Genomic DNA, 19,471 nt, shown 5'->3' with positions numbered 1-19,471 from the left:
TTTTGCTGTTCAAATATGACAGCTGATTTAAAAATACTCATTAAATTATTTAGAATTTTTTTGATGACTTTATGATTGTTTGTTGGCAGCCACTACCTCACTCACTCTCTCTCTCTCCATCATGGTCAACCTAAGACAGCCATTCTAAATGTAAATAATTCATCCCCTTTGGAATTTTTTTTGAAAGATTTGTTTCTAGTGTAGTTTTATTATTTAAACTTGTTGAGGTTGAACTTTGTTATTTTAATACAAGTTGATTAGATTATTAAATTTTGTTCACGTTGGTTAACTAATAAATATATACAAATTTGTTTTTTATTTCTCTTTTATATGTGTAGATCTATAAAAGATAAAAGACATAAAAAAAATAAATATTTATAATTTAAGCATGGGAAAAAAGTCCTGGTCCAGAAAAACTGCACCAGTCAACAATGAAATCATTGATTTTCACAGTTATTTATACTAAACTCATTGTTCACTCCTTCCACTTCATTTCTAAGTTTAACCTCTCAGAATCGCTTAAACTCAAAATTCAATTAACTTAATTCAAAAATTCAAAAATGTGTACCTTAGAAAAGAAAGGCAACATCTTCATCCTAACACTAACCGGAACCACCGACCACCTCCTCAACCCCACACTTCTCACCTCCATCAAATCCGCCCTCCACCGCGTCCGTCAAGAAGCCACCACTTCCTCCGCTCTCATAACCACCGCACACGGAAAATTCTTCTGCAACGGCTACGACATCGACTGGGCACAATCCATCACCGACCGCATAGTCCTCATCGACGATCTCCTCCGTTCCGTCATCTCCGATCTACTAACTCTCCCCATGCCTACTATCGCCGCTGTCACCGGTCACGCTTGCGCCGCCGGTTACATCCTCGCACTCGCTCACGACTACGTCTTGATGCGATCGGATAGAGGCTTTCTCTACATGAGTGAGCTTGACATCGATCATGTTCTTCCGGAATACTTTATCGCTATTGTTGAGGCTAAAGTTGGTGACGCGGTGGCTCGTCGGAGGATCGTGATGCAGGCGGAGAAGTTAGGTGCTAAGGAGGCGGTGAGGTTGGGGATTATCGACTCGGCGCATGATAGCGCGGAGGAGACGGTTAAGGCGGCGGTTAGTTTGGGCGGGGATTTGGTGAAGCGTGGATGGAATGGACACGTGTATGCTGATAATAGGAAGAAGTTTTTGAGTAACGTGATTCGGGCCGTTGAAGATAAAAGTGAGAGAGCCATTGAGTCCAAGCTTTAGTATTTTGGGCTTTTTTGTTGGGCTTTGTTTACTTCACTATGTTTGGGCTTATGTATACTGTGATCAATCATATCGTGAAAAATAAAAATAAAGGAATAACTCTTTTTTATAAAATATAATACTATCTGATTTATAATTTTCATCAAATTCACAATTTCAACAAACAACTAGTTCTATCAAATTAAAGTCATTAAACTAATTAGCCTAATAAAAGAGAGATTGATGAGTCTCTATGTTATCTCTGATGGAATAATTTATATTCTTAAAAGGATCTTGAGCATACTTAAACAATGGTGGATGGACTTTTTAGATTTTGTATTTCCAGAAATTTATGTTATTCTTAAGGATAATGAAATTTATGATGTCAAAGTCTTTCTATTAAATGTGAATCACAAATCTTCGTGTTTCAAACGGAACCAAAAATATGTGGAGATCAAATGATCTTGAGTTTTTGGTGCTGTGTATTGAGTTTTGTGTAATGCGATTTGAGAATGAACCTTTGAGGTTAGCATTCTAACACTCAAGTCGGTGAATGAGTAAGAAAGTAATTTGAGTGTGTGAATGAGAGAATACCTGAAATGATGCGTGCTAGACTTTATATAGTGTCAGCAATTAGAGTTGTTCCCATGTGATTTGAAGCCTTACGGTAGGGAGTTGTTTGATTATATCTAACGATGGAAAATCCACCAAGGGAAAGGATCGGGTACAGGATTCTTGGTTGTGACCGCTCAGAGTCATTAATGCCTTAGTACGCACATTCTTAGATTGGGCCTCATCTTGGCTGGCTTTACTTTCCTTGGGCATATGTTCAACTCGCAACAGTTGCCCCCAAAGTCAGTCATTGCGTAGGAATTGAGAGATTTTTTAGAGTATCAAGTTGTTGTCCCACTCGACCGTGGTCCTCGTGACAGATTCCTATCTTGTAAAAGTGGAAAGGCTTATATAGTGAGAGCATGTAACCTCGAGAATACGAGCATTAATGCAAGTTTTACCATTGCAATATTTCGCAAGGACATTTTATCATATGGCTCTATACTCTTAGGGTATGGGTGATGTTGCGCTTTTAGCTGTTTAAGTGCACTCGAGTATTGTTGTGATCCCGAGGTGAATCTTATTTGTTGATTTTTTTGATTGTATGTCTTCCTTTGTTTTAGGTCGTTGATTCGTCTCCCTCGATCTATAATATAAAGCTAGTCTCACTTCTTAGGCTGCAATTCACTACATTCTATGTTTTTCTTTATGTCGTATTCAATCATCATTCTCTGAACTCTGGTGGCAAATTGCTCTACTAATTTGTCCTTCCTTTTTAAATTTTGCAACTTATTTGGTTCCACGTGCTTCGAGAAATTTTTATTGTAACTTTAGCTTCACATCTTCAATCTTCTTCAGGTACCATCTCTCTCTATTATTTATTGTAATCACTTCTTGCCTTTCTTTTAGCAATGGCCAATTAAGGAGATGAACATATCAAGTTGTCAATATCATACACATATACAGTTGTGATGATATAAGTGATACATCACCTCACACTAGGGTGGTAGACCCAGAAGTACCAGGTATTGTTCTTTTAATAGGTACTCACCCTTTGGCCAACCTCATAGTCATTGGTGATAGTTCTAAGTCCAACAAGGATTCTATCAAAAGTGATAGTAGACCCATGAATCCCCATTTGTGTAGAACTACGGATAACCCCGTAGGAAGAGTTAAATGGGATAAACTTGGGTCTTCCTATTTGCGGAGAAGTTGGTCTTGGTTCCCCTTCTTCTTTGTTTCCAGGCAGGTCCTAAGCCTCTTAAAGCGTATCTAAATTATCGCAACACAAAAATACTCGAACGTAAGGAACGCTCAAAATACAATAGAGTTTCCAATAATCTTTATTTGTTTCAAAGGAAAGGGAAAATATCAACCAAAACTCGCGAAAGAAAATAAATGGTCATCGCGACCAGAGAGGGTTCAAGAGCCAGTTATGCAAGGGGAAAAGGTATTAGCACCCCTAACATAGGTTGTACTCAACGGTATCCATTTAGTTAGTTTGTGAATGAGTGTTAGTGTGATAGTTTGTGATCTTCTACTTGTTGAGCGAGAAAAGAGAAAATAAAATATTTAGATTTTTAGTTTATTCTGCGCACCAAGGTTTCTAAACCCTATGCCTACATATCCTCATGTGCAATAAAGAAATTAGAGCTTTGTAGTTCGTGGAAGAAAACCACTTGTTCGTTGATTTCTTTTAAAGAATGATGCGTTAGACGTTTCAAGCGTTTAAATCTTTTCTTGATGCTCACTCTTGGAGGCTAAAGTGTATGTTTGTTTCGTGTCGAATGAATTGCATCTTAGAGCTTAAACATTGTTTGTTGCTCGCTCTTGGAGACTGAAGCGTTAATTTGTTTCTTACTCTTGGAGACTGAAGCCTTTGGCTGTATCGCTTCGAAATGGCTAAAACACGCTCATTTCTGTAACGGTTTTTAAAGTTGCTTCCAAAAAAGAGGTTTGATGATTTGAGATTGTTTTTATGTGGGCGACGAGCATCAGACCACAAACCCAAACAACCAACAATTTAAGTACTCGAGAATAGAGGATATAGAATCATCTCAACCATCCTTTCCATCCCAAAAGTTTTATCAGGTAATTGTGAGGAAAATCAAGTTTCGCTTTTATAGAGTATTTTGAACAGAAGTCAAGCATTGGGCCACAAGCCTAAACAGCCAACAACCCAAATACTTGAAATGGAAGGGATAAAAGCGTCCCAACCATTCTTTCCAGTTTTATTAAGAAATTGCTTTTGAAAAGAAAATACAACTTCACGTTAGATCAATTGTTTTTTATTATGAAAAGTTTGAATTTAGCGGAAGAGATACTTGACGTTGGATCAAGCACCCACGTTACATTTAATTTGGATTTGATTTGGGAAAAGACTCGACGTTGGATTGAGTTATTTTTGTTCTTTTTATGAAAACAATTGATTTTAAACTATCCTAATCTGATTAATAATTATAAATCAATATGAAAGCAAGGAAAGCGGTAAAATTATTTAAACTTCATGGGAATGGGGTATATTTTGTCGAATGGGGATAAAATAACGCGATTAAAATACATGCCCATTAACAAATAACAAGTGGATTAAATCATTTAATCAATTAATTAAAAGTTGATTAAATCAATTAACTAAGTTAATAAAAATTGACTAGCAAAACTAACCAACTTTAATTAACAAAATAAATTAACTAAATCAATATTTAATTAATCGATTACAGTTCATTGTAAGAATGCCCAAGAGAAAGCCACGGGACCGGAAACAAGCCAAATCAAAATAAACTTCCAAAATCACAACACAATGATAAAAATAAATACAACATCACTAGTCACTACATAATACTAATATATTTACAAAATTATAACCAAAGTTCAACCATATTGACACATGCTCACTAATTTAAAAAACAAACAATTAATAATAATTTGATTTACTAGATCTTGTGATATGTATAGTATACTATACATAGGTTAACATGAATCACAAACTTAAACAACATTTATTTGAAAATAGCCTAACTAGGAAGTAAATTCAAAACCTAAATGAAATAAACAATTTAAAATAACAGTGTTAAAGCAAAATGAATTAGAGAAGCTACAGTAACATGAAGTTCACGCATCTAATATCTTATTTTTCAGATAATTTTCTTCTTCTCTCAAATACTTCTCTGTTCTATCACAAATGCAACTCATTAATGAAAATATTGTGAACAGCCAAACACCATCCCATTCAAATACATTCCTCTCATGAAAACATAAAGGCAAGGATGCCAAAAAAAAAATCCAGCAATTGAAATATTAATTAGTAAAACCTTTTTTTTCAATCGAAAGCAATATCGTTCATCTTCCTCGTGGGATGTTGGGTTGTGACTGGGGGAGACAGGTGTTTGTGACTGATGATCATCATGGTAAACAAAAGGGTCAGGATTGACATTGAGGGGTTGAGTGGAAGCTGGAATAATAGGGACAGGTTGATTATCATTGGGAATAGGTAAGGATTGTGGTTCAATAGACTGTTGCTTGGATTCCAAGGTACTGAAATATTCCTAATTTTGAGTGATGGAATCAGATTGTTTATGATAGGGAAGGATATGTTCATGATGTGTAACATTCCTAGAGATGAAAATGGTAAGAGAATGAAGATCAAGCAGGATGGATCCTTTATACCCAACAACATAACCAAGGAAAAGAGATTTTCTGGCTTGAGTGTCTAATTTGGTGCGATGACTGGTTAAGGTTGAAGCATAGCAGAGGGATCCAAAAACTTTAATTTGAGTGATATCAGGAGGACTATTGTGGAGTATGTGATAAGGGGATTGATGATTTAGTAAAGGTGTATTGACTATATTTATGATGAATGCTCCATAGCTAACAGCATAAGACCAATATTGTTTGGGTAGGTTGGAATGGTAGAGTAAGGCACGACCTACATTAAGGAGATGTTGGTGTTTCCTCTCTACTCTAGCATTTTGTTGAGAGGACTCAACACAAGATCTTTGGTGAACAATGCCTTTAGAAGCATAAAATTGAGGTAATAAGAATTCAGGACCATTATCAGTCCTAACAAACTTAGGGCAGATATGAAACTGATTTTCAATGAGGCTAATAAACTGTTTGACATGAGTGGAAACTTCAAATTTGGCTTTGAGTAAAATGATCCAAGTAAATCTACTAAAATCATCAACTATTGTCAAAAAAATATTTGTGATTGTGAATAGAATTGATTGATATGGGACCCCATATGTCAAAATGGAGTAACTCAAATTTTTGTGATGCTTTAGAAGAACTTAAAGAATATGGAAGTTTCTTATGCCTAGCAAAATGACATACATCACACACAACTTTATTGTCATTGGAAATAGATGGATACATTTGTGACATTTTTGAGAGTCTAGCATGGGATAAATGACCCAACCTAAAATGCCATAAAGCTTGTGGAGGGATCACCTTACAATTATTGGTAAAAATAGAAGGTACACTGTTGTTGGATAAAGAAACGTTGGAAATGGTAGTGGTGGCTTCTGTTGCAAGGTATCTATGATCTGTCACAAGTCTGTACAAACCTTCAATTTGAGTAGCCAAACCAATCATCCTCTTGGTGTTCACATCATGAATAAAACATTTAGTGTCACAAAAATGAAAGAAACAGTTTATGGATTGACATAGTTTAGAAACAGATAGGAGATTTAGTGAGAATTCAGGAGTGTACAACACATTGGACAAGTGTAGAGAAGGGGAAAATTGAATTGTGCCTGCAAGTTTAGCTACAATAACATAACTATTGGGGAGACACACATTAATGGGTGCAATTTCATGATAGGAACTAAACCAATGTAAGGAGGAGCAAACATGATCATTTGCTCCTGAGTCAAGTATCCAAAATTCAGGTTTGGCAAGAGTAGAACAAGAGACAGTGGAGACAAAGGCTTTACCTGAGATCTCATGTGGTGGCATACCAACATGAGTGGAAATGTGATTGGTGCTAGTGTTTGTGCTAAGGTTAGGAGGCAGCAAATTTGTTTGTTGGAGCAAGCTAATCAATTGAGCCATCTCATCTTGAGTAATACTAGCATTTGAATTGGTTGCAGAAGCTTCTTCACCAACATGAGCCACTGATTGTGTATCACCAGATGCAGAGTTGGATGCATTTGCTTGTCTTTTGGTGAAGTTTTGAGGAAAGCCATGCTTACGATAGCACACATCAATGGTGTGACCAATCTTGTGGCAGAATATACAAACTCTACTATCTTTTCTATTATTAGAAGAACTGCCATAAGAGTTAGAAGTTTTACCACGATCATTGAATTTTCTTGGATCAAGTGCATTAACAAGAGTGTTGGCTTCATCCACATTAGTTGTGACTTCAGGACTAGGAAGCAGTGAAATATTGTGGCTCTCTTCTTGGATCACCATTGAGTAAACTTTGCTAATAGATGGAAGAGGATCCATTAACAGAACTTGTGTTTTGATAACAGGGAATTTCTCATTCAAACCAGTGAGAAATTGAATAATTTGATCCTCAAGGCAAAAATCCCTTGCACTTTGCATAGCAGCACAACGACATTGTTGAGCACATGTGCAAATTGGAATTGGTCTGTGGGAGTTCAATTCTTCCCATAATCCACGTAATTCAGTGAAATAGTCAAGAACAGATTTGTTACCTTGTTTGAGATTATTGATCTCAGTGCGTATATTTGATACACGAATGCGATCAACTTTTGCGTAACGTTCTTTAAGATCATTCCATGCATCAAGAGCATTCTCCAAGAACACGATTCTTTGAGCTATCGCAGGGCTAACAGAATTAAGGATCCATGAATGAAAGAGGAAATTGCAACTCTCCCATGCAGAACGGTTAAGATTGTTAGGTGCAGGAACCATAATCGATCCATTGATGAAGGAAAGCTTATTCTTGGCGCCAAGAGCGCATTCCATAGATTGTGACCAAGAAATATAGTTGGAGCCATTCAATTGAGGAGTGATGACGGCAGAGTTAGATCCTTCACTAGGATGAACATAATACACTGAATCAACATCACCATTGGTGATGCGGTGTGCAGTGGTATCGATGCGTGGAGGCATGATCGAAGTAGCAGGAAAACGAAGAAGATGAGGAAGAAAGTAGGAAGATAAGCACAATCAGAAAACGAAGGATGCTCAAGGAAGAAGAAAGAAGATATGCGGAAGAGTGTGGATCAAAGATAATGATACCATATAGGGTTTGTGATCTATGCTCATAACTATGGAAAAGAGAAGAGAAGAGGGTGCAGCAGAATCTCTCATATCAATATTGATGATAGTAGTTCAGTATATATACAAGAGGGAGATGGTAGTTACACTAAGAGACCAACTGAAAATAACTAACATTATGCTCAAGTGTAACTACCTAACTAACTAACTAATCATTTATTTATCATCTATTACTTCACAGTTACCAAGAATATCTTGATCATCCTTCATTTAAGTGGGAACTTAGTTACCACTATGCCACTCAAGATGTCTAGCACATCCTGGAAGACATCTTCCTTATCATTTTTGTCTCTTTGAGGTCCACCATCACCTTCATAGATCACAATCAACAAGTGTAACACTAGAAAGGGTCCTTCTCAACTGACTCTTTCTAACCTTAGACGAACATCGAATCAAAATTTCAACATCGGATCGTCCAAAACATGTTAAACAAACTATCAAACACATAAATTCAAAATTTTCTAATATCAGAATCCCTTAGGTCCACCATCACCTTTCCATATTGTAATTCACAAGTGTCACACTAGAAAAATGTCATTCTTAACTAACTCTTTGCAAACCTAAACAAACACCGGCTCAAATTTTCTACATCAAACTGTCCACAATGTGTAAAAAAGAGTAAAAACATAGAAATTTAAATTTTTTAACATTTAGACTCCCGCAGGTCCAACGTCTCCTCCCAGATCACAATTCACTAGTGTAACACTAGAAAAAGTCCTTCTCAATTGACTCTTTCTAACCCTGAATGAATACTGAATCAAATTTTCAACATCAAACTGTCCACCATATCTAAAAAAGACTAACAAATATAGAAATTGAAAATTTTCAACAATTAGACTCCCGGAGGTCCACCATCACCTTCCCTTATCACAATTCCCAAATGTCACAATAGAAAGGTTAATTTTCAACTGACTCATTCCATTCGTGGACGAACACCAACTCAAATTTTCAACATCAGACCATCCACAACATATAAAACAGACTAACAAACATAGAAATTCAAAAAATTTAAGTATCAGACTCCCGAAGGTCCACATCACCTTCTCATATCATATCATATCACAGTCAGTGTTTTTCCAATGAGGGAAAGAGTCAGTTGAGAAGGACCTTTCTTGAGGATGACTTGAATGGTGATCAAGGAATGTGATGGTGGGCCTTCAAGAGTTTGATTGATGAAATTTTTGAATTTTTTTTTTGTTAATCCATTTTACATAACATGGACTGTCTGATATTGGAAATTATAGTTGGTGTTATTCAAGTGAAGGAAATAGTTAGTTGAGAATAACACTTTATATTGGAAGACATGTGCATTGTGATATCGCAAGGTGATGGTGGACCTACGGGAGTCCAATTGATGAAAATTTTTAATTTCTTTTTTAGTCCATTTTACACGATTTAGACGGTCCAATATTGAAAATTTTAGTCGGTGTTCTTCTAGTGAATGAAAGAGTCAGTTGAGAATGGCTTTTTGTAGTGGAAGACCTGTGAATTGTGATTTAAAAAGATGATGTAGACCTCAGGGAGTCTGATTGATGATGCTTTTGAATTTTTTTTCTTTTTTAGTCCATTTTACACGATTTGGACTGTCCGATATTGAAAAATCTAGTCGGTATTCTTCTAATGAAGGAAAGAGTTAGTTGAGAATGACATTTTTAAGTAAAAGACCTGTGAATTATGATTTTAGAAAGTGATGGTGGACCTCTGAAAGTTCAATCAATGAAACTTTTGAATTTATTTGTTTGTTAGTCCATTTTACATGATGTGGACGTATCGATATTGACAAATCTAGTCGGTGTTCTTTCAGTGAAAGAAATAGTAAACTGAGATGGAACTTTCTAGTCGAAGACCTCTGAATTGTGATATGGGAAGGTGATGATGGCCCTTCAGAAGTTTAATTGATGAAATATTTTTAAATTTGTTTATTTATTAGTCTGATTGTTAACATTTTTAAATTTGTTTGTTTCTTAGTCCATTTGTTTGAGTTTTTCTTTCTTATTTTTACACTAAATCCTAGAAAAAATATAATCTCAATAATATATCACTATAGTTTTTTTATTTTAAAAGTTTTTTTTTTGCGCTCACAATTGTTTAAAATAATATCCTAAAAAGATTTTATTTTGATAAAAATGACCATAAATGATTAAATTCTTTTTTAATTATTCTAAGAAATAAATAATTTAAATTACATGAAAAATATAATTTCATAAATAATGAACATTAAAAAATATTATAATAAAAAATAATTTTTGTAATTGTAAATATGTAACTATAATAATATTATAAACTATATTTTATTGAAGGGTTAAATATGTTTTTGGTTCCTATAAATTACTAAATTTTGTTTTTGGTTTCGATAAAAAAAAGACATATTTTGGTCCCTACAAAATTATTATGCACGTAGTTTTAGTTCCCTACTGTTAAACCAATGTGTATTCTTGAATGATTATTTTGCAGACATGTTTAGAATGTTTTAAAAAGTTTCTTAAAAAAAAAAAAATTGATATTTAAGTCGATATTTTCATTACTTTTATCATTATCTTTTGAAATTTAAAAAACTGATTTAACTTTTCTCATTTTAAAAAATTCTAAAATTTAATAAATAAATAAACATTTTAATTTTACAGTATTCTAAACATGTATATTCAAAAATTAAAATTTAAAGGATAATTAAAAAAATTAAAATTTCAAAAAATAATAGAGACTAAAATCGTATGCTTAAAAACTTTATAAGAACCAACATATATCATTTTTTTAATAGAAACTAAAAATAAAATTAAAAATATTTATAAAGATCAAAACATATTTAACCTTTTATTGAATAATTATTCTTAGAGCAAAGATATATTTAATAATTTATTAATTCTTTTGAAAGCTAATCATATAATATATTAATTTTTTTAATAATTTTTTTTATTTGTAAAAAAGGCTTATTAAGGATTTTTTTTCCACATTACTTATAGTAAATATATTATATTTACAATATTTTTTCATTAATATCTTAATAATAATTATTATTATCACATTTCAATAAGTTCTAATATGACAATAAAAACGATATTAAAAGAAATTGAATTATTCAAACAATTTTGATTTAATCATCATCTATTTAAAATATTTAAAATAATTAAGTAAACAAAAATAACCATTTCAATTGAAATGTATTGAAACACATTAAAAGGGTTAATTTGCCTTTTAGGATTAAATTATTCAAAATGTTTTGAATAAGAGGTACCTTTATATATTTAAAATCAAATTTTAGTAATATTAATAATTATTAATATTATTAATATTATTTAGTAAAATCAAAAAATAAATAATTATTAATATAGATAAAATATTAATTATTTATTAATAGTTAAAATTAAGATTAGACCAAAATAAATCTATTTAAGAAAACTATTTTAAATTATAACTATCTATAAATATCTAATACTTACAAATTTAACACGTTTAGACTTAAGGTCAAAAAATTTATAATATATTACTATCCCATTTTTTATTATAAGTTGTTTTGAACTTTTCACATGTATTAAGAAAAATAATAATTGTTATATGAAAATGAGAAATTATAAAAGTTTTTATTAAATTGTCCTTCATTAATGACATGTGGAAGATAAATTTACAAATATGAAAGAAGATAGAATAATAAATATTTTTAAGGATATTATAGAAAAAATATCATTAATTATTTATTGAAATTGTAAAACGACTTATATTTAAATACAGTTTTTTTCAAAGTGATTTATAATTAAAAAAAATGGAGGGAGTAATATATAAAAAACAATGTATGCTTGAATATATCAATATACAATATTTTTAGATTTTTAAATGTTTCAACTTAAATATCTGAATACTACTAATTAGTTATAAATATTTGGCCAAAAGAAAACAAAAAAGAAAGAAGTGTGTGTTATTATAGATGTGATGAAAGGTTTTTGTCCTTTCTTCTTCAGACAATTTAAAGCAATTAAATAATGTATTTTTCAAAGAATATTAAATTGGAAATGGAAACCACAATTAATGTATTCTGGACGACCTGCAAATAGTTAAAAGTATCATCTAATAATATTATTGACACAAAATCAATTAGTTAGTCCAGTGGTGATTGGCGCTGGACTTGGTAGGGAGAACCACAGTTCGATCCCCCGTAACTGCGATCGGGAGGGGGATGGAACCACTTGATGTCAGAACTCGCCCCCGAACCGGACTAAACCGGTGGTATAAAGCCAAAAAAAAAGTATAAAAAAATTGAATGGATCGTCTCCATTTTTCTCTCTCCAACTTTCAGTGTTGTTCCAAATCTAATGGTTGGTATGCAATAAAGAAATAAGGGAAATGCTAAGAAGTGTCTTCAGGGTAATGGTTAAGACTTTAAAAATAATAAATTTATTTCGATAATCTGCGTATTTAATGTCTTGAAAATTGAAATGTTAAATTTTTATAAAATATTTTTATTTTTGGAATGCTTAACCATTAACCCTGAGGACACTAATTAATAAGACCCGAGAAACAATGATTTAGGAGATAAATAGATATATAGTAAAATTTAAAGGCTGAAATTAATGTTGAATAGAAGCAGCAGAGGATAGATTCAAATAAAATATAGGGTTTTCAATGATCATAAATGTCACTTATACCCCCTAGCTATATTATGAAATGTAAAAATAAAAAACAAATCTAATTAAATTAAATTAAAAAATAATGAATAAAAGGGACAAAAATGAATAACAATTTGACGTGCGCTTGATCTGAAAAATAAAATGAATATACCAAAATGATCTACGTGCGGCGAAGTTTAATAAAAAAAGTCCGAAAAAGTTCAAAAATGCAATTAAAAATGCTCGGATAAACAAGCACTGACAGGTCAAAATGCAATCGCAAACAACGTCGAAAAAAATAAAACAAGCACACCAACACAACCTACGCGTAACATAGATTCCTAGAATAGTCGGGAAAAGATTAAAACTAAAAATATTTATCCCGCTAGTTTTATACACAATGTCGAATCACTTTGACCGACCTTCCTGTAGAACCGAAATTTTATTCTGGTCACCTTTAAGTTGGTTTAAAACAATGCATGAAGCGCTGAAAAATGCATGAAATGTAACTAACTCGATCTTTGATTTTAAAATGCATTAAAATTTGTCTGAATGTCAACTTTTATTGAATTAAGGGTTAAATATACAACACCCCCTGAAATATTAGCGAGATTTAATTTTAACCCCTGGTAAAGTTTTTTTTTCGTAATCCCCCATTGTAATTTCCAAATTCCTTCAAGCACCCCCTTACTGCCACATTGTAGAAAAGATTATCTCTAGCTGGCTACGTGGCAGTCCACGTGATATTTTCTTTTATTTTTTATTATTTTTTAAATCCACTTGAATTTTTTTAATTTTTTTTATAATTTTATCACTTTTTTTATAATTTACCCCCTGTAGTGTTAGTGAATTTTGATTTACCCCTCATAATAAAAAGATTAATAAAATTATATAAAAAATTCAAAAAAAATTAAAAAAAAAAAACAAAAAAACAAAAAAACAAAAAAATCCACGTAAATTTAAAAATTAAAAGAAAATACCACGTAGCCAACTAGAGAGAATCTTTGTTGCAATGTGGCAGTATTGGGTACTAGAAGGAATATAGAAATTGCAAGGGAGAGATTGAAAAATAAACTTTACCATAGGCTAAAATCAAATCTCGCTAATATTACAGGGCGTGTCGTATATTTAACTCTTGAATTAATGAATGGATCAATGAATGATGATGCAAATGAAAAACTTATGGTAAAACTTAAGGTATGACAACTGCCCTCTATTTAAACATCTTTAACTGGAGGATTTGAAGAACTCTTTTCTTCAAATAATCATGGTGAAAGATAGTTTAAATACCAAACAAACCCAAATTTTATCCATAAATACAATAGAATAATGCTTAAGATTATGAATGAATGAGTTGAGATTAAGAAATATTGTTGACTTCTTAACCAATAGATGAAATGAGGCTTAAGCAATACTCTTGATTACTTAAATGTCAGATGCAATGAAATGAATTAAGAAATACTCTTGATTTCTTAATCATAAAATGAAATGAATGCACTGAAAACAAGCAATACTCTTGATTACTTAAACATCAAGTGTTAGAGTGCAAAGGAATGAGTTTTAAGAAATACTCTTGATTTCTTAAACATCAGGTGCAATGAATGGATTAAGAAATACTCTTGATTTCTTAACCATGAAATGGATGAATGCATTGAGACTAAGCAATACTCTTGATTACTTAACCATCAGATATAATGAATGAATTAATAAATACTCTTGATTTCTTAGCCATGAAATGGATTAGTGCATTGAGACCAAGCAATACCCTTGATTACTTAATTAATAGATGCAATGAATTAAACGAGATTTAAGAAATACTCTAAATTTCTTAATCATTATATGATATACAAAATACTGGGGAACCAAGTTCTGTTGCTCTTGACTGAAAGTAGGCTCCTATGAGGATTCAAAAATCACGTCCAGTTGATCTTGATTGACAAGGTCATCTTTACCTCAAGAATATGGAGAGGAAAGTTGTTTTTTACTGCTCGGATCTAAAACAAAGAGGTTTCCGCCTTTTGTTGAAAATGACCAAATGGGAAAAATCCCATTTGTTCACAGATCGTTATACACGATCAATTAACAAAACCAACAATTCGATAATTTCATACGTATATCCATATCATAACAAACCAAACATATCAGATCAAATAAATCTAATTAAATAGATTACATAACAATTCCACGTATATTATAACAATTTACAAGAATCGATCAAATAAATCGTACCTAAGGGGTTAAGGAAAATCCCTTAGGTCAAGAATTAACTGTATAACACAACAAAGTTCATGGGGTCAATCAACCATATCATATCAAATATAGGGGAAATAAGCAATCATACGATTAAAGGTTCTTAGAAAAACTTTGGCGTTGATGAGAGGAAAAGGGAATCCTCATCATCATGCTGCCTAAAACCACCTTACAGTAAATAATCCCCCTCCTACCTTAATCAAAGCTTTACACAGCCTTGACATTTCTCCCTCTTCAAAACGCTCATCTTCCCTTCTCAGATGCGCCACTTTCACAATTTGGGATTTTTAGTCGTACCTTATCCTCACCCCTCACGTTATTTATTTATATTCACAATATTATCCCATTTGGATATTTTACCTCCTACTTGCTCCTCTCACCCTTATCCCATAATGGTTTAAGTTCTTTTTTATTTTTAACGGTGAGAAAATTATTTAATTTAAGAAAAATTATTCTAAATTCCATAATTATATATTACCATTACAAGGTTATCGTAACGTTAAATATCCCAATAAAATCAAGTTTTATTAATTATTTAATTTAAATAAAACATAACTACTATGAGTGGCAAAGCAGGCGGCTCGCCTCGTTTAGGCTCGTCCCATTTAAGTCCGTCCAAAAGCGAGGCGGGACGAACCAATTTAGGTGTCCGAGCTCAAAAGTCAAGTCCGCCCCGTTTACTAACGAGTTGGCGGGTTGGCGAGCCGGTCCGCCAATTTAAATTTTTATTTATTTTACAATTTGATTTACTACATAATTTATAAGTTTCTTAATTATTATCAAAGAGGTCGATAAAGATTTTTTTTAACAACGCACAATAGAACTTCAACATGTCTTAAAGACCAATTACAACAAAACAAAATGAAATAAACTCAAGCACAATTAAAAAAGTATCAAAATAAATAAATAAACAATACATATCATCGTGATCCTATTTAAAAGAACTCAATTAAGAATTTACACCAGACAAACAGTGATAACAATTACATTGCATAATATATCACAATGCATAAAATAGTAGTGCATAAAATATCAATACCTAACTTTCTCACTATTTACATCATATAGACTCTTATATTGACCGATTTGTGAATAGTTAAATCATAAATTTATCTCTCGTATACACTAATCAAATCATTCCTTTTCTTAAAATCAACATTTATTTCTAAAGAATACATGTAAGCCAATGTATTGAGAATTTAATAAATATGCATACCATACAATTGTTCTTTTATTTCAAGTTTTTCTAATCAACACTAGTATTAGAAAGTTATAGAAAGAACTTTGTAGTTATAATTCAATCTTCAGTCAACATAATCTTAAGAGAAGAGTGTTATTTTTATAATTAAAGTTATTTTAATTCTAACTAAAAAATAAAAATAAAAATAAACAAAAAAGCCTGCAGGAAAAACCCGTCACGCCCCGCTTTTTTAAACGGGTTAGGCGGGACAGGCCAACTTAAGATACCGAGCCGAAAACCTCAGCCCAGTCCGCCAAAAATAGCGGGTTAAACGAGCCGACCCGGCGAACCTGACCCGTTTTGCCACCCCTCTAATAACTACAGTACTTGTCACACTTGATTATAATTAAATAAATATTTTATTAATCTTAATATTATTATTATTGTTAGGATGCTAATTTGGAACCCTAACAAACTAAATAAAACTAAGAGAAATAAAAGACACAAATAAAATTAACTAAGAAAAATAAAGGCTTTTTCATTTCATTTTGATATCTCAAATGTGTCAAAGACACTACATTATATAACATCCATAATGGATATTAAACTAAAAGCCCAAATATAATTAGAGCCCAATACTAATAATAATACTAAGCATAATACTAATAATAATAACACTAAGAATAATACTAATAATAATAATATAAATACTATTATACCACTCTATCATTGTCGCCGGATTCACTTGAACCTTGTCCTCAAGGTTCTAAAATTAATCCTTTAATAATGAAAAGATTTGAGTGTGTATTTTTTTTGTGATGATTTTACAAGTGGTATGAAATAGGTTGGTGTGTATGTTGGATATATTTTTTTCTTGGCGTTGTCGCACGCTCGCGAAAAATGAACAGAGTCGCCACCAATATATTTATCCCATAGGGGAAAGGGATATCAGAAAACCTAGGAAAGGAAGGAACAGGGTCTTGCGACCAGAGAATCTAGGTGCGGGAGTCGGTTACGCAAGGGGAAGGTGTTAGCACCCCTCGCGCCCATCGTACTCGATGGTATCCACCTATGCTTGTTTCTATCTAAAGGGTGTGTACTATGTCTATGTCTACATGCGAATGAATGCAAAATGTAGGGAAAATAAAGAGTTGTACTCGCACGGGCCCTACCCCGCTGCCTACGTATCCTTTTCAGGAATCAGAGTTACCGTAGCTCGGCTCACGATTTTCTGTTTGTTTTTGTGTTTTTTAATTGGGCGGCGTTAACGTTCGCGCTCTTGCATAAGGGATCGCCTACGATGCGTACGAGCGGAAATAACGGTGCCCTTAGGTGCCAACGAGGCAAAAGAAAAAGAAATGATTGGTTTGTGTCTTTTAGGGTAATTCCATGATGATGAAGACCTACTACAAGGCTTCGCATCACTTCCTTACTTTGTTTTAAATCTGAACATTTATTAGGTTTTTTGAAGTGTTTTTGGTTGGTGTTTTTTAGGGGGATTTAATTTGTGACTTAGATCATACCAAAAAGAGTTTTATTTTGCATATTTAGAGAACGCACATCGAGGCCTACGCCACAATCGTTTCTCTAAATAACGGTTAAGAAATACACCGAGGCCTCACACCTCAATCATTTCTTCTCCGCTAAGTAGAAAAGAACATACATCGGGGCCTACGCCCCAATCATTTCTTTCCTACTATGAAGTGTAGTAACGGTATGATCTTCATCGATATTTATTAAGTATTTTAAAAGTTGAAAAGAAAAAGAATGAAAGAAGGGAACTATTCCTAAATTCTAATCTAAGTTGTTCTAATTCCTATTTATGTACAAAAGGAATCTAAAATAGGCCAAAAATATGGCCAAAGTCAAGTAACAAAGTCACACAACAATTATACAAAACGAACATGGAAATAGTACAAAAAACGATTCAAGCATTAATGCAAAATTACACTAAAATACTACTATTTTTTATGAGTTTTCATACGACAAAAACAAGAATTTTAATCAAGCAAAAGAATTAAAATAAAAGCCTAAACTAGTATTTTTGTGATTATTTTTCTATGTCAACAATTTGTACTATAGTCCAAAATCTAACAAGGGAAATTAGTATTACCTAAAGTCTAACAAGAGTAATGATCTAATCTCTAGAACTTATCAAAATCTTATTATTTTTATATGTCCTTTTCATCTAAAAAATCTAGAAAGAAAAATGCTAAAAGGAAAATCAAATCTAATTAAAAATATGAAAACAGGGGGGGTTCAGTCTGAAAATAATGGTGTACACAGCAGATACGCAGGCCCAGGTACATTGGCCCAAACAAAGTTTTTTGTTCAGTCATTCAGCACAACAATGAAAGATGTGCATTGGGCTAGGGGAGTGTGGAAAGAAATTCGTGTGTGGCCCAACGTTTATTGATCACATTCAGATTTTTATTTTGTTGCAATTAATTCTAATAACCTCGATTAATTACAACTAATCAATGTGTTAACTTAATTAATATTCATAATTATGATTAAACAATAATTAAATAAAGAAGAGAGATTAGGTCAAATACATGTGACGTTCGGGCTTTCACGTGAATCCCTTCTTCTCAGACTCTCTCTTCTTCAATCTCACGGCGGCGTCGGTGGATCTTTCTTCTCCGACGAGATTCTCACTCGAATGCCAACCGAAAACAATGATTCTCACCTCAAATCTCTGAACACACGCGAACCTTTCTTCTTCTTCTTCTTCTTGGATTTCTACCGCGCCTCATTGTTGTTGTTGCGATGCGATGATGATTGAAGCAATGATGGTGAAGATCGATGATGATTGAAATAGATTGTTGAAGGTTGAAGTTGAAAAGAGATCGACGGAAGAGATTACGGGGATTTTGCTGTTGAAATGCGAATTGTTGAAGGTTCGTGATGGTGAGTTCCAACTCTCTTTATTTTCTGTTATGTGAAATTTTCCAGTTCCTTCCTTTTTTCAATGGCGAATTAAGTGGAGGATTTTGCAGGTTGAGGACGAGAATTGTTGAATTCGGTTAGAGTTTTCTCTGTTTAATGGTAATGGATCGAGAGAGAAATTGAAGATTGAGGTTACAGACTGAATTCAAGAAGATTTTTTGAGAGAGTGTGGAGAAGATGAAGGAGATTGAGAGAGGTTCAGGTTGAAGAGTTTTTTGTGGAGATTTTCTGTTGGTGAATTGAAGAAGATGCTGAATGGGAGAGAAGGGGATTGAGAAAATGGTGGAGAGTGAGAAGTGAAGAAGTGAAGGTTATGATCAATGAAGAATCGAGAAGATTGAGTCATCTCCCAATTCAGAGAGTGAGCTCTGCTATATATGGATTCAAAGGTTAGTTTCTTTCTTGATTTTCAGTTATCCGTTTTTTGTTACTCCTTCTCCTTCTTTTTCTGT

General features: G+C 32.8%; 1 protein-coding gene and 1 pseudogene across 1 annotated transcript; one reads left to right on the top strand and one right to left on the bottom strand.

Moving 5' to 3' along the window:
• Nucleotides 1-476: 476 nt before the first annotated feature.
• LOC131611343 (enoyl-CoA delta isomerase 1, peroxisomal-like) lies at nt 477-1,481 on the top strand. The gene has a single exon (XM_058883385.1). The coding sequence runs from the start codon at nt 561-563 to the stop codon at nt 1,260-1,262; it is 702 nt and encodes a 233-aa protein (XP_058739368.1). The 5' UTR covers nt 477-560; the 3' UTR covers nt 1,263-1,481.
• Nucleotides 1,482-5,338: 3,857 nt separating this feature from the next.
• Nucleotides 5,339-7,727, bottom strand: LOC131613377 (uncharacterized; annotated as a pseudogene).
• Between the last annotated feature and the right edge of the window lie 11,744 nt (nt 7,728-19,471).

This window comes from Vicia villosa, linkage group LG6 (genome assembly GCF_029867415.1).
Source record: "Vicia villosa cultivar HV-30 ecotype Madison, WI linkage group LG6, Vvil1.0, whole genome shotgun sequence".
NCBI lineage: Eukaryota > Viridiplantae > Streptophyta > Magnoliopsida > Fabales > Fabaceae > Vicia > Vicia villosa.
Note: the sequence above shows the minus strand (reverse complement) of the source record. Positions and strands in the feature narration are given on the sequence as shown.

Coding starts and splice junctions, on each gene's coding strand:
- LOC131611343 (XM_058883385.1), top strand. CDS start 561: ATGTGTACCTTAGAAAAGAAAGGCAACATCTTCATCCTAACACTAACC.